This window comes from Ochotona princeps, chromosome 23, assembly GCF_030435755.1.
Source record: "Ochotona princeps isolate mOchPri1 chromosome 23, mOchPri1.hap1, whole genome shotgun sequence".
NCBI lineage: Eukaryota > Metazoa > Chordata > Mammalia > Lagomorpha > Ochotonidae > Ochotona > Ochotona princeps.
In genome coordinates, this window is record NC_080854.1 from 9,748,575 (window position 1) to 9,770,030 (window position 21,456).

General features: G+C 40.9%; 2 protein-coding genes across 5 annotated transcripts in view; one reads left to right on the top strand and one right to left on the bottom strand.

Annotated features, from left to right (window-relative positions):
* Positions 1-21,456, top strand: part of PDE4D (phosphodiesterase 4D) — a 691,343-nt gene that overhangs the window by 527,159 nt on the left and 142,728 nt on the right. The window lies entirely within an intron of this gene.
* LOC118758216 (small ribosomal subunit protein bS21m-like) lies at positions 896-1,267 on the bottom strand. Its single transcript, XM_036493784.2, has one exon. It carries the CDS (start codon positions 1,206-1,208, stop codon positions 978-980), a length of 231 nt encoding a protein of 76 aa, XP_036349677.1. The 5' UTR covers positions 1,209-1,267; the 3' UTR covers positions 896-977.

The following is a 21,456-nucleotide window of genomic DNA, read 5'->3' on the forward strand; positions in this document are numbered from 1 at the left end:
AGGAAGCTCCTGGCCCCTGCCTTCAAATGGGCTCAGCTCTAACCATTGAGGCCATTAGGGGAGTTAACCAGCAGAAAATCTTTCTGTCTCTCCTCTCCATAAATTGGATCTGCCTTTCCAATAAAGATAAATCTTCAAATATGTCTGTATATATATTTAATGCATGTAGGGTTTTTGTGCCAAGTGTACTTTTTAATTATTTTTTGAAAGATGTATTTATTTTTGTTGCAAAGTCAGATATACAGAGAGGAAGAAAGGCAGAGAAGAAGATCTTCCATCTGATGATTCACTCCACAAGTGGCCACAAGGGATGGTGCTCAGCCAATCTGAAGCCAGGAGCCAGGAGCTTCTTCCAAATGTCCCATGCAGATACAGGCTCCCAAGGCTTTGGGTCATCCTTGACTGCTCTCCCAGGCCACAAGCAGGGAACTGGATTAGAACTAGGGCCCATATGGGATTCTTATACGTGCAAGGCAATGACTTTAGCCACTGTGCTACCTCACTGGGCCCTAAACACATGTTTTTACAGTACAATATTCATAATAAAATGTATCACTTTAACCATTTACTTGTATAGGTTAGATATTAAACTCGTTTTTTGTAGAATCACCTTCTGCCATCCATTTTCCAAATTGTTTGGTCTTTGCAAACAGAAACTCTTATGTCCATTAGACAAACAGTAACTCCTCATGCCCCCTCTCTAGCCCTGGCAGCCACCATTCTATTCCTTAACCATTCTATTCATGGACCTTGGGCTCAGTTGCTCTTTCATTTAATAAGAAAGGGACCACTACAGACTAATGAGATTGCTTCTGTGTTTGAAAGTCTCCTTTCATGCATGTGATTGAGTTTATTAAAGATAAAAAAAACAGATAATGGGGTTGGAGAACGGTTAGAAGCGGAAATGCATGAAAGTTTTTATCCTGGGTCTTCCATCCCAGGCCTCATCAACCCATCCATGGATCCGCTCGATTCTTTCACATTAAGAAGTTGATCTTTCCAGTCATTTCCATGTTGTAGATCTGCCTGCAAGTTACGTAGCTTTCCCATTGTTGCCTGTGGCACGGTTTCTCATAGTACCTCCGATGCTTAATGTCCTCAGTGAGTCCATCCACAGTGAGGATTCTGTTCAGGATCCTGTAGGCACCCTCCACGTTTCCTTCCTGCTCCATTACAGTCCTGGCGATGAACTTCAGGTGTTTCGCCATGACCTTTAATCAAGTCTTTCCTTGGCTGGAGCTGCCTGTCCACCGCCCGCACCGGCCCCGGCACCTGAGCCTTCCGTGGTGTCCTCACCACCCCCCAAGTGTACTTAAGCATGTAGAAATAATGTAGTCATAATAGAAGCTTGGATTGTAATGTGGGAAAGGTAACGTTAAAATCATAAGCAGAACTCATTTCTTTGGCTCTTAATCCCTGCACTGTTTGGATAGCTCCCTCCCTGCCTTTCCACTTTGTTCCATTCTTGGCCCTTGTTTCTCTCTTTTCTCACCTCAGTCACACCAATTTGAACTTTGTGCCAAGAGCTGTATTGACACTTGGGCACATGCGATCTTCTTTCATTTTCACAAGAACTCTATGAGACAGGTAGAATTTTGGGCCCCATTTTAAAGGAGAAGGTACAAGGCTCCGAGAACTTGAAGACATTTCTCATAGTCATTCTGAAATCTCCTAGAGACAGGACTCATATCCTGACAATTTTATTTCAGATCCCACCCCCGGAAGACAGTGCATTTCTGCCTCCCTCAAATGTCATTCCAGTTGCTTTAGATGCTTCCACATTCTTTGCTTCTCTCATGTTCCCCACTGGACTGTAAACCTCGTTTCCTTTCCTCATATCCTCTGCCTCTTCTTTCCCCAGTTTTCTCTCACGGTTTCCTTTATTCCCATGTTTCTCTGAATCTCCCATTCCTTATATAAATATATGCCCTTTCCTTTACTTTAAGCTACTCATCCCTAACTCTCTAATCCAGTTTCCTTCTCCCTCCTGAAGCCTCTTTGTTCTTCACAAATAGCACCTCCCAGGTCCAGAATCTATCATTCTATATTCTGCTTCCCCAACATCCCTTCTCTAAGTTAAAAAGCAGTGCTCATCCTTAAGTATAAGACAGGGGAAAGCTATGTTTAGTGATGACAGCCTACAACGTCTGTTCTCAGACACAGGAATCATCAGTGATCAAAAGAGGAATTTCATTCCTACCAGAGGTCTCCCAAATTACATCAGTGTTGAACTTCACATGGTCTCTGGTGACTAGAAAAAGAAAATGTCCCTGTCTAAGGTCACGGCCAGGAAGTAAGTCAACAATATCAGACAAACACATTGACTAATCATATTTCATTTTTGGGAAGATTGGGGGGTATCCTGGGACATAGTGGTTCAAACAAAATCATATTTACGCAGGTGTCCAGCTAAGGCAGTACAGAGACCTTCCATTTCTTAGAATTAAAGCTACTGGGTGACTTTTTCCTAGAAATACTCTCTAAGTTCTAGGGATTCCAGCTTCACAATCTATCGGCAAAGAACATGTGTCTTTTGTATGCTTTCATCAGCTCAGACTGTGGTAGCATCCTCATTTGATCAGATTGGTTATTGGACATAAAAGTCAACATAACTGATTCTTTTTTTCAAGACTTATTTGTTATTTTTTATTGGAAAGGCAGATCCACCGAGAGAAGGAAATCAAGATCTTCCATCCCTTTATTCACTCCCCAGATGGCCACAATGCCCAGAGCTGAGACAATCTACAGCCAGGAGCCAGGAGCCTCTACCAGCTCTCCCACGTTGACACATGGTCCCAAGGCTTCGGATTGTCCTTTACTGCTTTCTCAGGTTACCAGCAGGGAGCTGGATGAGATGTGGAGTAACCGGCACCTATATGGGATCCTGGCACTTGTAGGTGGAGGATTAGCCAATCAAGTCATTGTGTCAGGTCCAAAATAACTGAATCTTGCATGGATTCAGGTGGGCTGAGATGTACACGTTCTAAGAAGTCATCAAAATTCTGAAAACCTGAAATGTCATCTTTGATAGGAAATAGGGTTTTCTTGGAATTCTGTCCTTTCATTGTATATTAACTTCATTCCCTCTTGGAGCCAGTCCTACTTCTCTCCACTGTTTCTCATTATCCTAGTGTGCACTACTTGCTGTAGTGGCTGTTTCATTTAGGGGATCTATAGGTTATCATTATACTTTGTTATTCTTTCCCTGCTACCAATTACTGCCTTTGCAATTTCTGATACAATAACAATTAGAATCTAATGCATAAATACTTCCCAATGTACTCAGCCATTTGCCTTCACTGGGTTAGATCACAGACCTGGCCCACTGAACAATGGAGATGGTTTTCTTGACCAGATGATTTCTTTAGAGTTATTAGGATGAAACAGTGACCATAATGCAACATTGTCCTTTTCTTTAGTCCCTATAATCTAGGAGCCAAAAAAGAAAAAGATTTGTATTCATCAAATAATATTAATATTAATATGAAGGGGAAATTCCATGCAAGTTGAAGGCCAGAGAAAATTCAGTCTTGCCATATTCCTGGAGTCTCACTGGAAAATAAATGCTTCTGTGTGGTGGGATGGAGCTAATGAGAAGATGTTAAAGGCATTTTGGCCAGTGAAGAACAATTGGGTCCCACAAACTATTTCTTCTTCTGCTTCACTCAGTTCTTAGGGGGTTCTGTTGCAGAGCTTGAAAGGCAAGTGCTGCTTTTCTTCCTTCAGTTCTCACCCAGAAAAGGGATCCTTCCCCTCCCCACCCTCCTTCCAGGGCTGCCACCAAGAGCACACTGACATCTTCCTTCCAGCCCTCAAGCTCTGAACTTAGACCTCCCATGTGGCAGGAATCAAGGACTAATCCATCAAGTTGGCTGGATTTTTAAAACCCTCATATGCAGGGCCTGGGGCCTTTTGTGTAGCTAATTCCTGTACTTACATTTGATACCCCTAGAGTCAAGATCTCAGTGTAAATAATTCCAAATAATTGCCTAAAGGACACAATAAAGATATCTGGGTTAAGAAAAAAAAAGTGTACTCTTGAGTCTGTGGTTCCCTTGCAAGGCTCAATGACAGGGGACATCCTCTTGAACAACTTTGCCAAACCAATGTGAGTTGTAGTCCAGCTTGGTCCCAAATATGTTGGCAAGAAAATTTCAAAGCTGGTAAGAGAGAAGGACAATGTTTACTCTTGTCTTTTAATTACAACCACAGAGAACCAGCCCCCAGAACCAATGTGAAAACAAAAATTTCTTTAGGACCGATTTTTTTGTACTCTAAAACTTCTAAATCTTCATCCCAGTATCACTCAAGCTCTTTACAACCCCTGTTTGTCCCTAGGCTGTAACTTGTGCCTGGAATTCCCACTCCAAGGCTCCCTTGTGGTATTTTTAATAGTGTTGTTTGATGCTGCAGCCAGCTTCTCTGTGGTTTGGGAGTTAAATGGATACAGTGATGTGGTGTGCTATAATAGCTCTTGGAGGAATGTTGGGACAAATTAAATTCCAAATCAGATAGCACCTGAAAGAACCTGGTTTTTTAGTGAAAGAACTTAACTACTGTAGAACGAAGAACACAGCATATAAACCTAAATGATGAAGAAGTATCAGACTTTTGATCAAACTGAGTTTGAAATTGGTTTTGGACTCAGATGCAGGGAATTCACCTTGATTCACTGTCTTTGCCACCTACATCTCCTTTGTTCGCTTTGCTGCCTAGTTAAGTCTAAGGATATGTGTTCATTTAAGACAAAAATGGTACTACCCAGGGTGGAGGGAAATAATGTATGCCTTTGCTTAATGCACCAAACCCTACCAGTAAGTCATTGCCAAGTCTAGGTCATATTACCACTATTACCAGATAAGCCTAGAATCTCCTGTTCATATCTGGATGTCAAGTCCGGATGTCAAGCTAAGCACAAATGCCACAGGATTCTATAGCCTGATACTGGTCAGCTTCTACTTAGAGCAATGATTAAACCTCATTGGTTTATTTGAATCAATATGGTTTTAGAGCATATTTATGCTATTATATAAGACTAACTCTTAAAAAAACTCTAGATGGGCCCGGTACAGTAGCCCAGTGGCTAAAGTCCTTGCCCTACATGTCTAGGGCAGCAGTTCATATTCTGGCTGCTCTACTTTCCCTCCGGCTTCCTGCTTGTGGCCTGGGAAAGCAGCAGAGGATGGCCCAAAGCCTTGGGACTCTGAACCCCCAAGGGAGATCTGGGAGAAGCTCACGGCTCCTGGCTTTTGGTCAGCTCAGCTCTGACTGTGTGGCCACTTGGGGAATGAACCAGCAGATGGAAGATCTTTCTCTCTGTATCTTCTTATCTCTGTGAATCTGCCTTTCCAAGAAAAAACAAAACAGACAAACAAAAAACCTCTACTAAATACACATATATGTGAGTATTAACACACACATACAAATTAAAAAATGTGTTCCATTTTGGTAAGTGGTTTTATTTCCAGTAGGTCTTTATGATAGCCGTGCAGAATAGTCTGTCACGTATTGAATTTCTTTTAAAGAATTTTCATTTGTCATAGATTTATCCCAGGGAGAAATGAGTCATTTATAAAATGCATATAATAACCAATTAATAGCAAATAACTTCTGTTGGATGCTAGCTATGCCAATGTCTGTCAGGGCTAAACTTTCTATTTATAGCATAATCTCACTTTTAATACATTTTGTAGAAATATAGAACTATAGAAATTATTGTGATTGTTTCCATAATGCAGATGAGAACCCTGTAGTTTAGAGAAGAGGAATAATCATTGAGGACTTAGACAATCTTTACAGTCACATTGGAAAGAAAGGAGTCCTTTCAAACTGAACCATAAAATCGTTATAAATGTGTTCCTAAAGTATTCCTCCTCATTTCTCAAGTAAAGCAAAGTCCCTGTCACCAAAATCCCAATATCTGAGTCAGGATTTTTGGAAAAAATATGTTTTTCCAGTTAAAGATAACTTACCAGTGCCTTGATTGAATCACCGTGTAAGGATTATTGGCTTCAACTCCAATTCATTCCCTAACAGGAAATCATTCAGATGTAAACCCAATAGCGTGTTAAGAAGTCATTGAAAATCTCATAACAAAAAAAATTATTGGCTGGTGGTGGCCTCCAATGGTGTGGGAGATACGTAGAACTCTTTTGTTAACTTGCCCACTTTTTGTTAAGTTTGTGCCCACTTGGGCAGTGAACCAGCAGACAGATCTTTCTGTTTATATCTCCTTCACTCTGTTAATCTGCCTTTTTAAAAAAGTAAATGATTAAAATTAAAAAAAAAAAGAGTAAGAATACACTTGCCGTTTTCAGGGCTTATATCCAACGTGGGCTTATAGATCATACACATACTAATTTTAAGTTGGCCTATTTAGTCACTCTATCACCCAACTTAACCAAAAATTAAGGCAACTTGGACAAGTAATGTATCTTAGCAGTTTATGTAAGACTGAGTCTGTCATTGAAAGAACCTGAGACTTTAGAGAATATTTGAAGTTCTAGAAGTATTCTCTATGTCAACTGAAAACTCAACTTATTTTTCTATTTTTAAATTGTAGTCTTTGTAGCCTCTCAACTGTATTTTTGTTGTATTATAAGGAATATTTAAAACAAAAGTACAAAGATACTCACATTTTAAGTTTAAAAGGAACTCTCTTGTATCCTTGCTTCACTGTTGAAATTGTATGGGCCAAAGACATAGAAGAGGTGTGCGGGGGAAATATAATTCCTACTCCAATATCCCCCTTTTCACACTGCCATTTATTATATTAAGGTAGGGTTTTTGCTCAGGAAATGCATTGGTGGGTCATTCTTTGGGACCATTTTATTTTCTGCAGGGAGCTTTGACCAATTACATTATCAACCTGAGTCCTGCTACTCTGCTCCTAACAGCTTGGATGAGAAACTCCAAATCCAATTTGGAAATAAAAGTATCAAAATCCTTTCAACAGTTTTCACTGGACTGGGCGAGTTGATTGGAAGGGGCTGAATTGGAGCACTTCCATTTCTTGGTGAAACAACTAACTCATTTACAAAGAAACAGCTGTCTTTGGCAGCTTTGGAATCCCCAGATCTCTGTCCTGCCTCGCCTATAGTAATTATGCCTGGTTCCTTTTTTTTTTTTTTTTAATTTGAAATGTTTTAAGAGATCAGAGGCTTTCATTCTTCAAAATTCAAATTGTGTTCTTGCAAGGATCAATTTGTAACAGCTTCTTATGTAGTAGTGAAACACATTTTATATATACACATATATTGGTATAAGCAAAATGATTATAGTTTAGCACTCTATTACAACATAATAGGGGGCCCAGCATGGTAGCCTAGTGGCTGAAGTCCTCACCTTGCATGCCTCAAATGGGTGCCAGTTCATATCCCGGCTGCTCCACTTTCCATGCAGCTCCCTGCTGTGGCCTGGGAAAGCAGCAGAGGGCAGCCCAAAGTCTTGGGACCCTGCACCCATGTGCAAGACCTGGAAGAAGCTCCTGGCTCCTCAGCTCCGGCCATTGCCACCACTTAGGGAGTGAATTAGTGGACGGAAGTTCTTCCTCTCTGTTTCTCCTCCTTTTGTATTTTTAACTTTCCAATAAAATAAAAATAAATCTTTAAAAAACATAATTAGGAAAGTTTCTTGCAAAATTAATATTTTGTAAAGCATCTATGGGGAAGTTGGAAAGGGGAACGATGGAGAAGTTTGCAAGGATTATGTGTTTATTTTTTCAGGATTTAATCAGAGCAGAATTATAGTATCTTTTTTTTAAGATCTATTTTTTATTTAAGCAGGCTACATAGGAAGAAACACAGAGAGAAAAGAGACATCTTCCAATGTACTGCTTGACTCCTCAGATAACTACAGTGGCTAGGGCTAAGCAAGGTCACAGCTTCATCCGGATTTCCCACATGGCAGGGGTCCAAGCTCTCGCCCTGTGCTCCACTGCTTCTTGGGCACGTTCGTAGGAAACCAGATGGAAAGTGGAGCAGCTGGGACTCAAATGAGTATCCATGTGGGATGCCAGCCTTTCTGGTAATGACTTAACTCACTGCCCCACAACACTGGTTTCAGAATTAGGGTTTTTAAGCATACAAATCAGCCACATGTTTTTTAAAGTTTTCTTCAGTGTTTGTAAATCTATTTATGTCCATTAGAAATGCTGTATAATTTTCTAGGCATGAAATTATGTAAATGAGATCAGAAGTTTTCCATTAGGGCCTGCTAATATTAGATGTAGAACATCTCTTAAGGCAATCAAGCACACTTTTCAGGGCTACTTCTGGCACCTATTAGGGAGTGTTTTCTTGCTTCATTCAGTAGATTTTATATATCTCTAGGAAAGACCTTTAGATTTTTAAGTGAAAGTAAGATTGCATGTCCAATTCATTCTTTGAAATCTGATTTATTTAAAAAAAATACTCATACAGGTTGGGGGCTAGCATTGTGGAGCAAAAAATTATGCGAATGCTGCACCACCAGCATCTCATATGAGTGCCAGTTCAAGGCCTACTGCTCACCTCCCATGCAGCTCCCTGCTGCTGTGCCTGGAAAAGCACTGGGAGATGGTGTAGCTACCTGGGCTTCCCCTACCCATATGGAAACCCAGATGGAGTTCCTGGCTCCTGATTTTGGCCTGTCCCAGCCCTGGTGGTGATGTCCATAACCTCTCTCTTTATCTCTCTCCTCTCTCGCTCTCTCTGTCTCTCTTTCACCCTTCTGCCTTCCTACCCTTTCAAATAAATTGAATGAATCTTTTAAAAATGATCCACTCAGGCCAAGCACAGAATCCTGTTGGCTAATGTCCTTGCCTTGCACACGCTGGGAACCCATATGGGCACTGGTTCATGTCCCGGCCACCCTACTTTCCATCTAGCTCCTGCTTGTGGCCTGGGAAAGTAAGAGAGGATGGCCCAAAGTCTTGGGACCCTGTACTGGCGTGGGAGACTTGAAAAAAAGCACCTGGCTCCTGGCTTTGGATCAGCTCATCTCCGGCCATTGTGGCCACTTGAGAAATGAATCAACAGATGGAAGATCTTCCTCTCTGTCTCTCCTTCTCTCTGTATATCTGACTTTGCAATAAAAATAAAATAAATCTTTTAAAAAATGTTGTACACTCAAATGATCAAGAAATCTTGGAGGAATATCGTCATCTCTGTGCATCAGAGTTGCAAAGTATTCATCCCTTCCCTGGAGTCAAAATTGCAAAGGTCAAAACTTATGAGAGAGTAGGAGGAGGGATGGGCTTTGGAGCCCGCCAGACCTGGGCTTAATTCCAATTCCTTAGATGATTTACTTAGTAAATTCTGGAAAATAATTGGCCCTCTATGACTTTTGACTCCATCATCTGTCTCAAAGAACATTAATGACATCTCAAAGATTAGACCATGAAGAGAGCAGAGGGCACAGAGAGCATTCAGGGAATATCTGTATCCATCCTTCAGCTTCTGTGAGACTCTGTCCCTGGTTTCTCCAAGAGATCTTTAAGGGATCTATAATAACAACAGTACAGAATTGGAGCAATAGATCCTCACAAGAGCCAGGACATCTGTGTAATTATGTTTCAGCAACAGCAGAACATAGTTTCTCAGTAGGACTTTTTAAATATTTTTTAAAGATTTATTTTTTTTTATTGGAAAGGCAGATATACAGAGATTAGGAGAGACAGAGAGAAAGATCTTCCATCCAATGGTTCACTCCCAAGTGGTTGCAATGGCTGGAACTGAGCCAATCCGAAGCCAGGAGCCAGGAGCTCTTTCGGGTCTCCCATGTGGGTGCAGGGTCCCATTGCCTTGGGCCATCCTTGACTGCTTTCCCAGGCTACAAGCAGGGAGCTGAATGGGAAGCGGGGCTGCGAGATTAGAACCAGCGCCCATATAGCATCCCGGCGCATACAAGGCGAAGACCTTAACCAGTATGCCATTGTGCTGGGCCCAGGGTTTTTAAGTTTTTATGGGAAGGAGGGTCTCTAAAAGGGACCTCCACCACTGACCTATGTTAAATATCCAAACCGTTTAAGACACAACCCCAGCTTCCACAGCTGATTTTTCTCCTCATGTAATGTGTGTAAAAGCAAGAGAAAGGCAGAGAGAGAAATTTATATGTAGACTTTTTAATAATCTGTATGATATCTACTTTTTTCTTACCTGAGCATAAGCTGCTATAGGAAAAAAGGAGTACAAACTTTATAAAATTCATGGCATTTAAGTATTAAAAACTCAATACAACTTAGAAGTTCTCAAAAGATGCTTGTTTAAAAAATACAAAACCTTATTAAAATGTTCAACTTATTCATTATGAAGGTAATTTCAGTGGCTGGAATATCGTAGAGATTTATATTCAAACATGTTTCATCTTTTTCTCAAACAAGTTAGCGAATGAATAGCATTTGTTGATCTTTTTTCTTCTTTGTTTCCTGGAGACACACATATACTCTTTATTCACCCTCTCTCATTTTGGTATTTTCTCAACATACCATTTACGGTCTTGTTGCTCTTCTGGAAAAGTCACTTGCTGTGAAATAACAGGCTGTGAGGACCTGAAAGATTCTTCTTGACCTTCAGGGCGATGGTCTGTTTGGGGGACAAGGGAAGTGAAGCCAGAGCCAGCCAGTAACTGACCCCAGTGCTCAGCGTTCAGGGCTGAGCTGTGGCCAGGGCTCTCGTGTCCTGACCCACGGCATAATACTCCTGACTTTCTACACAATTAGACAAATACAGTCAAGGAAGAGGCATCTTTTAAAAGCGTTAGAGAAATTCCTGTTGATTTCTATATCTGGGTCTACATTCTTTAAAGCATGTGGCCCATGTCTGTAATGGGATTGACATGAAAATGTGAAATGCCTTTGTCTTACTCTGCCCGGACAGTCAGCTTCCGGGGCAGAAGTCAGCCAGCACCAGCTCTGTACAACCAGCATGTTAGATTCTACCATCTTTCCCAAATTCAAAGCTCTTCATTGGTTGTAAGATCAGCTTATCAAATACTGTTTAACAAAATATCATTTACATAAAATAATTACAAACCATGATGAGTCAAATTATTGCTTGAATGCCCATTTGTTGAGTTCGGGAGACTATTGGCATCTCTTTTGCTCTATCACCTTGCAATGATATTAGCACTATAGTATGTTTTATAGCATTACATTAAGGGCAATATCTATAGAGTACTTGCTGTGTCACAGGCACAATCCAAATTTTTTTATGTACATAATATTATTTAATCTTGACAATTATGCTTGGAGATAGTATTATCCTCATTTTACTATGGGGATATGTGGCCTGCTTTAATTAACTATCCCAAGGACATGCGTGGTGTAAGTGGTATAGCGGAGTCCAGATTGGGTCAGGTACGCTCAATAACCTCTTCATCCCTATGTCAAATCAGTTTCTCCATCCATGCTATCCTTCTACTTGAGCCTTAAGCTGATTTATTAATGGTGACATCTTAGTTTCTTCAAAGTAGAATTCTTAATGTAAAAGCCAGTCAAAGGGACTGAAGTTTGCATCTGAATAACCATTAAGGATTATGGAAAACTTAAGTATATGTGAGAGAAACAGGGCAAGAGGGACAATGAAGAGCAATGAGAAAAAAAGAAAGATGATCTGTAGAACCTCTATTAATAAATCTTATTTTTCATGAATATAAATTTTGGACCCCGTTTCACAGGGCTCTATTATATTCCCACCTAGCCCCACAATAATCTGTTCCTTCTAGATCATTCTTTTATTTTGAAGATTTGCTTACTTCTTTTTTTTTTTTTTTTTTTTTTTTTTTAATGTCAAAGGCAGAATCACAGAGAGTCCACTGGTTCACTTCCCAAATGAACCCAACCCCTGGGGCTGAGCCAAGCAGAAGCCAGGAGTCTGGAGCTTTTTCAGGGGTGGCAAGGGGCCACATACTTTCACACCACCTTCCGGGGCCCAGGAACAGGGAGCAGAATCAGTTGGGATACAAACGGGCACCTGTGTGAGATGCTGATATCCCGAGGGGCCACACTGCCTGCTGTGCCACAATGTCAGCCCCAGTTGTTCCTTTAAGACGATATCAAAGAGGGAAAGAAACGACATGTTTTTCCTACCACTTGTTTTCCTACTGTTACTGTCCGTCTAACATTTATTGACTCATTCTCTGACCTGAGTTCCAAGGCTTGTACAGAGACAATACGGGAGAGCCGGATTGAGTAACTAGGTCTTCAATTTGGAAGTGGGCAGGCAGGTCAGGGAAATGTCAGGGCTTGCCTTGAGAAACACAGACTAATCATATCTTGTGTGTTGAAGAGACCAGAACACGGGAAACCTTGCTGAGGTTTGAAGGAAGGAAGGCCCTGGAAAGAGAACCTCCCATCCCAGAGGCCTTGAAAGCCCATTTGAAAGGGCACCAGTGTGGGTATTAGGGGAAAACGCCAAAGATGATTAAGACATCGCACTGGCTTTCTGGAGCAAGTGGTCTGTCCGTCAGTGCCCAGGCCATCCTCTCTTCCACAAGCCTAATATGTCAGCATTGAAAAGTGTCATTTAGCTCCAAAAAGCTTTCTTCAGAGAAATGTCATTCCAAAAGGGTCTCAGGCTCTGAGTGTGTAGCACAGCAGAGAGCTGCTTTAGGGGAAATTGGCTGGAAGGCCTGGAGTTTTCCCCATGCTGTTCCTCAACTCGGCTTTCTGGAAAGGCCTCTGAGGGGATTCATCAGCGCCTTTGACACACCAAGGAACAAGATCCTGAAGCTCATGTATAGCCTTCACTTGGTTAATAACAGACTGCGTGTCCTTGGAAAAATTATTTTCTCTCTCTGGGTCATACCAATAAAACACCGAGACCTAAACTACTTAGAAAGAGGTAGTTGTGAACAGCTGAAAAGTGCTAACTCAAGTTGTTTAGACAAGCAGGTTATCTCCAGGAAAGGAACAGGAAGCTTTAGACCATGGTATAAATTACTCTCTGGGATACATTTTATTATCTAAGTGCAAAGAAGTGAGTTTCTAGTCATAAAATTCCAGGTAATAATATTTGAAGGAACTGCATTTTGTTAGGAGTTGAAAATTGCTGAACAAATCGCTGTTGTTGAGTCTAGCAGTTTTCTTTCTGCCTGAATCCTTGATAACTTTCAATCTGCCACGTAAGTGAAATATTTATTTATAGTTTCTAGCTCACTGTTTGTCCCCTGGTGATAGGTAGGGGACTTTTTCCGATTTTGCAAATGGGAACCTGAATTCATGTAAATCAATTTTGGCCTCAGAGGCTCACTCTGATGAGCCTTGCCTTCAGCCAGACATCTGCAGCTTTCCAAGAGGACTGTGCACTTGACCCTGAGATGTAAAACCTGTTATGACAAAAATCACATCCAGGAATGCACCTTCTCTGTTAGTGTGACCCTATTGTTGTGATTACAGATGTTTGCTGGTCCCGTCAGGTTCTTGTCCCTCTGACACAAGCACTTGGACTGAACAGAAACAGGTGTCTTATTACCACGTCTGAAAAGATCAAGGATTAAAAATGTTTGAGGGCCCAGTAAGGTTAGCTTAGCAGCTAAAGTCCTCACCTTGCACAGGCTGTGATCCCAAATGGGCCTTGGTTCTAATCCCGGCAGCCCTGCTTCCTATCCAGCTCCCTGCCTGTGGACTGAGAAAGCAGTCAAGAATGGCCCAAAGCCTTGGGACTCTGCACCTGCTGGGAGGCCTGGAAGAGGCTCTGGGCTCCTGGTTTCAGATCAGTGCAGCTCCGGCTGATGTGACCACTTGGGGAGTGAATCAACAGATGGAAGATCTTTCTCTCTGTCTGTCCTCCTCTCTTTATTATCTTACTTTCAAATAAAAATAAATAAATAAATCTTTAAGAAAAATGTTTTAGAACATTTCCCTCTTTGTCCCAAATAGCCTCTATCCTTCTTTACTGAAGCTTGTAATAAGGTACTCCTTAGTTTAAGAGCTTCAACCCTCCCAGTTGGTATTCATTGTGTAAAATGAATGTATGAGTGTAAGGATCTAATATTTCTAACCAAAGGAAACACTAGAATGGCCATTTAATTTGCAGCCCAAGAAAGAAATCAACTCTACCATCCCTGAGTATGTACCCCAATCCACCCTAACCACCACAAGCTCTTAAATTGGATCCAGTTTGCAAGAAATGGTTTGAGTGAAACTTATAGCCACATTGCAATGTTTACAGCTAAAGAAAGCCCCGAGCTAGACAGCATCTCAGGCTTCAAAGTCTGATCATTGGACAGAAGCATCATGTTCCCCAATTACCACAGAAGTGCCGCTCTACCTGCTACATGGGTCCCCAGCACCTCTAGCTAATGGATGTCTTTTAGCCTAACTACCTATACATATGGGGTCACACCCTCCTCAGATGTTAGAATTGTGGTTCTCAGTTTGGGAAATGAAAGGTTATTTTACCGTTGTGTTCCTCCCCTCTATAAGGTGGACCTGTGTTCCTGAAATTTCTTATCTTTACTCTTGTAACTTGGCATTTCAAACTTGTTTCTAGGCATAAATGCAACCGTGGGAACATTAAGGTCTAGGAAAACCTTGGCTTTATTGTATGTCCATTTGACATTAAAAATTATGGCAGGAAAAGGTTTTATTCCTCCAAGGAAAAGCTCCCTGTTCACCCCCTGGCCTCTGATTGCAACCTCAGACAGTTCTCAAATGCAGGTCTGATCATGTCTCTTGTTAGTCTCTTCAACAGTCTGCAGTGCCACTGGGGGAAAACTTAACTTCCTTGATCTCCACCTAGAGACAGTGTCCTGTGGTAAAATGATCAGGGTCTAAAGGACCAGATACACCTGGCCTCATGTGGTGGCTCACCTTAGAGAGAGCCTTTGTCAGTTTTTGCTTCCTCATGTGTGAAATGAAGTGATAAACATCTTCATGGAGTTACTGGAATAATCATGTGAGATACAAGTGAAAAAGGCCTGCAGAAAACACATGCCCAGTAACTGTGTAACTGCCTTATCCCACCCTTCTTCCCTCATCCTCCTTCGTCCTCAGGCCCTTCCTCCCACATACATTCTGGTCTTTTCCTGTGCTCTTTGAGTCTCACCCTCAAGCCAAGTTGCCCCAAAGCACCAGCAGTTCTGCATGCAGTGTGCCTCCGCATCTGCATTCCACATGGCTCAACACCTGCTGATTGAGGGAAACTTACATGGAAAATATTTAGAAAAAAATGCTCTCTCTCTCCTTCCCTCCCTCCCTCCCTCTTTTTAAAAAAGCTATATTTATTTATTTATTTGGAAGGAACAGTTACAGAGTGGGAGGCAGAGGCAAAGAGAATTCTTCCATCTCTTCCATCCACATCCTCCATGTGGACACCAGGCCCAAGGATTGGTTTGCCTTCTGCAGTACTCCCAGGTGTATTAGCAGGGAGCTGGATCAGAAGTGGAGCAGCAGTGGGACTCAAATCGGTACCTATATGGGACGTTCCAAAATATTGTCTCTATGCTAAACACAAATAAAGATTATTTTGTCATGGTTTCCTAAAAATTTAGCGTAATAACTGTTTCCATGACATATAGGTGTTGTAAGTCAACTATAGAAGACTTAAAGTATACAGGAGGAATTGCGGGTTTATGCAAATAAGGTATCATTTTATATAGACATTTGAGCTTCCGTGTGTGCTTTGCTGTCCACATGAGTATAAACAAGTGCCTTGGGGTTACTGAGGGCTGACTGTGCTATTTCGTCACCCAAGAAGTCTTCTACAGCACTCATCTTTGAAAAACATCGAGGTGTCTACTTGTCCCTTGAGACAGCAATTCCTGAATTCCTCCTGAATTGAAGCTTTTCTCCTCTGGGCTTCCATATATCTTTCCTAGCCATTTGTTCTTATAACATCATCATATTAGTTGGATTTTTTTTTCTGTCCACTGTAATGTAGCCATAAAAATCTGAGAGTGGGCCCTAGGAAATCCCAGTACCTCACTCATTTCCTGGTAAATGTAGGTTAAGTGCATGATCTGGAGAGGAGAATAAATAGGATGTTGGGAAAAAAAAAGAGTAACATCGACACGTAGCTAGTAGGCCAAAAAGCAATACACTCATCTCACAAAGGGGCAAAAATGTTGAAGGCAAGCCAATAGATGGCTTGTAAATAGTACTGAATGTTTTGTCTCCTGGAAGTCTAGAAAATGCAATCAAGCTAAAATGCTTCAGTTTCCCTACAGTAAGTGGTTACTGTGGATATATATGTGCAATGAACACCAGTATCGTTATGAGAAACACATGCACGGCACAGCCATGCTTTGCATGCTGATCTCAAATCGAAAACAGCACTCAAGTGCCAGGACAGAAGTGAAGCAACACGTGTCCCCAGTGTTTGACTTCCCTTTTGCCACGGAAACAGTAAACAATGGACATATCCCTTAACCTCCTTGGAGTTGATAAGAGTCATCTTAGGCACCACCGAACTGCACCTGCAACTGGGAATAATTCAGATCTTTTGCTGCTAGTCAGTTATTCCCACAGAATACTCTGGGTCATATGGAAAGTGTCAGAAACATGTAAATTATTGATGACATCTCTAAACCTAGTAGGTCCTTGATGCTGATGTGTAACTTTGAAACTTTTTCCCCCATAATGCTCCCTTTTTAAGATCAAACTGAATTTCGTAGAGACCAATTCAGCTTTTCCATGGAATGCTATTTTAATCCCTTCCCATCCACACCATGCCATTTTTTTCTGTTAAAAAGCCTTTGAATATAATGTTGCTACCCTATTAATAACTTGCTTTTTCCTTCATAGGCAAAGGCCTTCTTCCCAGTTCTTTCACAATAGCATCTTTTCTCCCATAAAGCTACACAGCAACCCCAGAACATCTCCAGTTTTAAACATCCTGAACCAAAAAGCATCACATTACCAGAATAAACATGGAAATATTTGAACAAAGGAGAGAGATAGGAGGAAGGTCAGGATGTTGGACTGTGCACACTTAAGGAAGCTCAATGGCATCAAGCCAGAGGTGCAGGGAAGCTGGGATAAGGGCTGCTCAGAAAGCACCTCCATTACTGTTTGCTGCAGGTGCTACTGAGCCTGTGCAGTAACCCCAAGGTAGGCTGTGGTGACCATGTGCTTAAGTTGGCCTGGGATAAAAGGATTTCTTTGGGCATAGATATTTAGCGCTAAAACTTGACCAGTCTTAGTCAAAGTGGGAGAAGTTGGACACCATATCTTCTACTTGCTTCTCTCTCTCTTTTCCCCATCCTTCCTCTCTCTCTCTCTCTCTCTCTCTCTCTCTTCTTCATTCTCTCTCTCCCTCCCCCCATTTATAAACCATCATTCCTTTGAAGATATGCTCTAATATTCGATATTTCCTGATTCTAATATACAGCCCAATTATCATGGGTTGAAGCCATTAATATTCTATGGCATGTCCTCAGCGGGTTAGGTGCCTTTAATGAATGTTTGAGTTATGATTATTTCAATTTACTATGGTTTATGAGGAAGTAGCTCCATTGTAAGTGCACCAGCAACTATAGGTGTCACCTGGACCAATTCTAATTGCTCTGTCATGATCAACTGGAATAAAGATCTCTTGCAAAACTTACCAGAGTATGACAAATACTATCCTGCAACAAACTTCTTTTCATTTAATAATATATCTCAGGGCTTCTTTTAACGGGCTTCTACAAAGATAATGATCTACCTCATTCTTGTTACCTGATGCATAGTATTCTGTGTGGTAGACTATTTGGGTCTGTTGATAGATTTGTGCAGCCTTCTGCTACTAGGGAAAACATTGCAAGGATCCTTGTAGCTGAACATCCGTGTGAGTATATTCATTGAGTAGATCCTTAGCTGTGAACTTGAGTTGAAATTCTCATACATATTGCCAAGTTATCTCTTTAAAAACCTACACTAAGTTACAATCTCAACGTCAAAATGAGCAATGCCTGTGTTTACACTTCAATGGACAATGGCAGTCACAAACAACGTATTTAGTTTTGAAGTCTAACTCCATTTCATATAAAGTTGGTTGTCTTTTTGTACTTCATTCACCCTTCCCCATACCAGATTCACTGTTATCTTTATTATACAGATATGAAAATGAATCTTCCCTTTTTGTAAAATTTCTCTTTAATTTATATTTAAGATATGCTTGTTCTCTTTTTAATACTTATGCCTTTTAGAATATTTTCATAATGAACTTATTATTTTATTTTTTAAAAAGATTTATCATTTTTATTGGAAAGTCAGATATTCAGAAAGAAGGAGAGACAGAAAGAAAGGTCTTCTATCCACTGGTTCACTCCCCAAATGGAGCAGCTAAGCTGATCGGAAGCCAGGAGCCATGGCTTTGGACCGTCCTCTACTGTTTTCCCAGGACACAAGCAGGAAGCTGGAAGGGAAGTGGAACAACCGGGGCATGTACTGCTGCCCATATGGAATCCTGGTGCATGCGAAGTGAGGACTTTAGCCATTAGGCTGCTGCACTGGACCCATGTTTATCTTTTTAAACTAGTTCCCAGAAACTGCAAGGGATGATCTTAGCTCTTTGCTTGCCTAACATTTGCAACATTTCCTTTCGGGAAGTAGATGCTCAATAAATTGCTTCATGAATGAACAGTGAACGATGTCATTTTATTCCTTTTATGTTTCTTTGTGACACATGAACATTTGAGAAATGAGTATTAAAACGTGGCTTCCAGAAGAATTTTGTATTATATCATCACATTCTAGGGAACTATTTTACTCAAACTCATGTCCCTGTGTATCGCCTCTCAGAGTTACAACATGTAAGAGATATATGTGTTGCATGAACGAATTAAATAGGAAGGATTTGAGGTAAATAGAGCAGGCATTGCTTGGAGTTGATTCTCCTGGCAGATACTTCTGAAGGTAGTAGCTTGCAACTGAGCCCATACCAGAGAGCTTGTTTTTATAGACTGGAATCTCAAGCTAATATTATTGGAGCCCCAGATTTATTTCCTTGATTTTAAGTAAATGAAATAAGGGTGATGGGAAAAAGCCAAAGGATTGTGACTGTCATTTTGGGATGAGAAGGCTTGTTCAATTGAAGTTAAAATATCTATAATAACTGCTGTGTTCCGAAAATTAAGATTTCCTCTAGAAAAACTACTCCCGCTATCTACTAAGATAGTCATAAAATGGCCTGATTAAGAACCAAAATGAAATCAGATTAAAATAAAATGGACAAATTAGCAGCAGGAAAAAATGTGCTGTGGTGAAATTGATCACCAAATCGGTTGCATACAATCCACCTTCTCTCTGAGTAAGGACACATCCTTCAGGGCAAGGGCCTGCTTGACTGGTGACACGCAGTGAGAGGTAGTCTCTTTGCTGTGTCAGCTTCCTCGGTCATTTGGGGTCTTAGGAAAATCCTCTTCTTGGGCATACTGAATTGCACATGCATTATGGAACTCATTGCAACCCAATAGCTGAGCCCATGGTTTCATAGCTATTAAAATATGCCACAAACCAAACCACCTGTGAGGCGCCAACTCAGCAAATATGCCTATGTGAAAAGCAGTCATAAAGAGTGTACCGAATGAAAGCAAGAGAAGCCCACGTAACAACCCTGAGTTCATGCATGTTTGATGCCTTGAGGCACAAGCAAAAAAAAAAAAGTGTTCCACTGAAGTTGAAGGAAGATGGCAGCCAAGGGCATTGGCACTGAAGACCACCATTGGCTTGTAAAAGGGTCATGCAATGTGGAATAAATCAGAGTGACTACTGTGGATTGCTTTTTGGAAAAACTGCAATTATGGATAATTATGCACAAGCACTAGGAAAAATGCCAAAAGTGAGAATCTGTGTTTAATGTGAAAATTGTGCTTCGTCTTTTGCAGAACCTCAATATATAGCTTTCTCCATAAAAATGTGGGTGTATATGTGAAGGAAAGAAAAATGTCATTTTAATGTCCTGTTACATGTAAGTTAAACTGAAAGGAACATGTTTCAAAGAGAAATCTGTCTGTCCTATAAGACAACTTTAAGTGGTTCCAAACATGTTATCTTAGGTTAGAAATGCAATTAGCCTTTTTGAAACCAAATGAACGATGGTTTGTCTTCAAAGGCCCCTTGTTCTATTGATTTTATCAGTTTTCTTGTGTAAGTAAGGTCATAATGTGGTTGTAAGAGCTTTTACTACTAGAAGAGTCCAATAGGTTTGAGATACATGGAACTGACGTTCAGCAGTAGGATTTTTTCCTCTTTCCATGATTGTTACACTCCAGTTGGTTCATTTTTTCCCCTTTCCCCTGATTTTCATAATCTTGACCCAGATTCTCCAGACAGAGGTATAGAGTCATGCCATCCCAAGGAAGTGGTGTAGAATGACGGTAAAGCACCATCAGTAAGAAAGAAGGAAAAGGAAGCAAGATGAGCTTTTAAGAAGTTTATGGAAAGGTCATACTGTGGAAAACAGCTATCCTTAAATTTTCTAGTTCTGTTGCATAAAAGGACCATATTTTCTAATTGCCCTTTCTGTGAACTTTTAAAAATACCTTCCTATAAGGTATTGCCTTACCAATTTTGCTACACCTTCACAAAACTCACAAATTAGTTACTGCATGACAAGAAACGCTGTCTGTGCGGCCACCCAGGACATTCCACCCAGCAGAGAAAAGGGTGAACACTTGGTCAGCCATTGCTTTCTTCCTTTCATTGGCCAACGTCTGCTCGTCAGAGCCTTTTACCAAGGGTCTCCATGTTCACTGCCTAGTCCCGGATGGCTCCTATCAAGTTAGAGGAAGCTGCTCAAGGTAAGCCCTCCTGACCAGGGAGGCAAGCAAGATGAAATGGTTGCAATGATGGCCAAGGTTTTACCAGGGCTATGCTGGCCAGGACACTGGAAAAATAGCTAATGGCCAAGAAATAGAAGACAAAGCTGATACAAAGTGAAATTGATATAGAGTCCAGTGTACTCATCTATGGTTTACTGGCAAAATTAGAACAGACAAGACAAGAATGTCCCTCCTATAGGCTGCACTGCCATGTAGTGCCATATTCCCTGTTGCATCAGCACCTAATTTGTACCAAGCTTTGTGTTAAATGCTTCACACTATCTTGTTACACAAGTCCTTGGGCTCCTTTTAACCTAAAGGGAAACTTTTTACAGGCAGCTAACTTACCTATATTTATAAAGGCAGGAGGTGGTGGAGCTAGAATTTGAATCCAAGTCTTTCTGCTTTCAATCATTGCTCTCCCTTTTTTTTTTTTCGTAGAATCCTCATCCATGTTACTATTTCTACTAGAAAGACATGAGTCTTGCTATGAAAAGCAGCAAAAAAGACAGTTGTTTTTCTTAAAACCTCTACCTTTTGGCTTTTTTGTGTTTCATGTACATGAAAGTATGTTCAGAGATTTTTTTTCCTGGTGTGTGCGTTTGTTTGTATGAGAGAGAAAGATTTGAGGTGGATGTTTCAGTTCTGCTGTAATAAGAAAGTGGGAGCACAGAGCTGCATGAGCAGAATGTTTGATCTGATGTATTCTTTGATACATGCTTGTCACAACAA

Excerpts from the sequence above, each read along its gene's own strand:
- LOC118758216 (XM_036493784.2), bottom strand. The coding sequence starts at position 1,208 with ATGGCGAAACACCTGAAGTTCATCGCCAGGACTGTAATGGAGCAGGAA.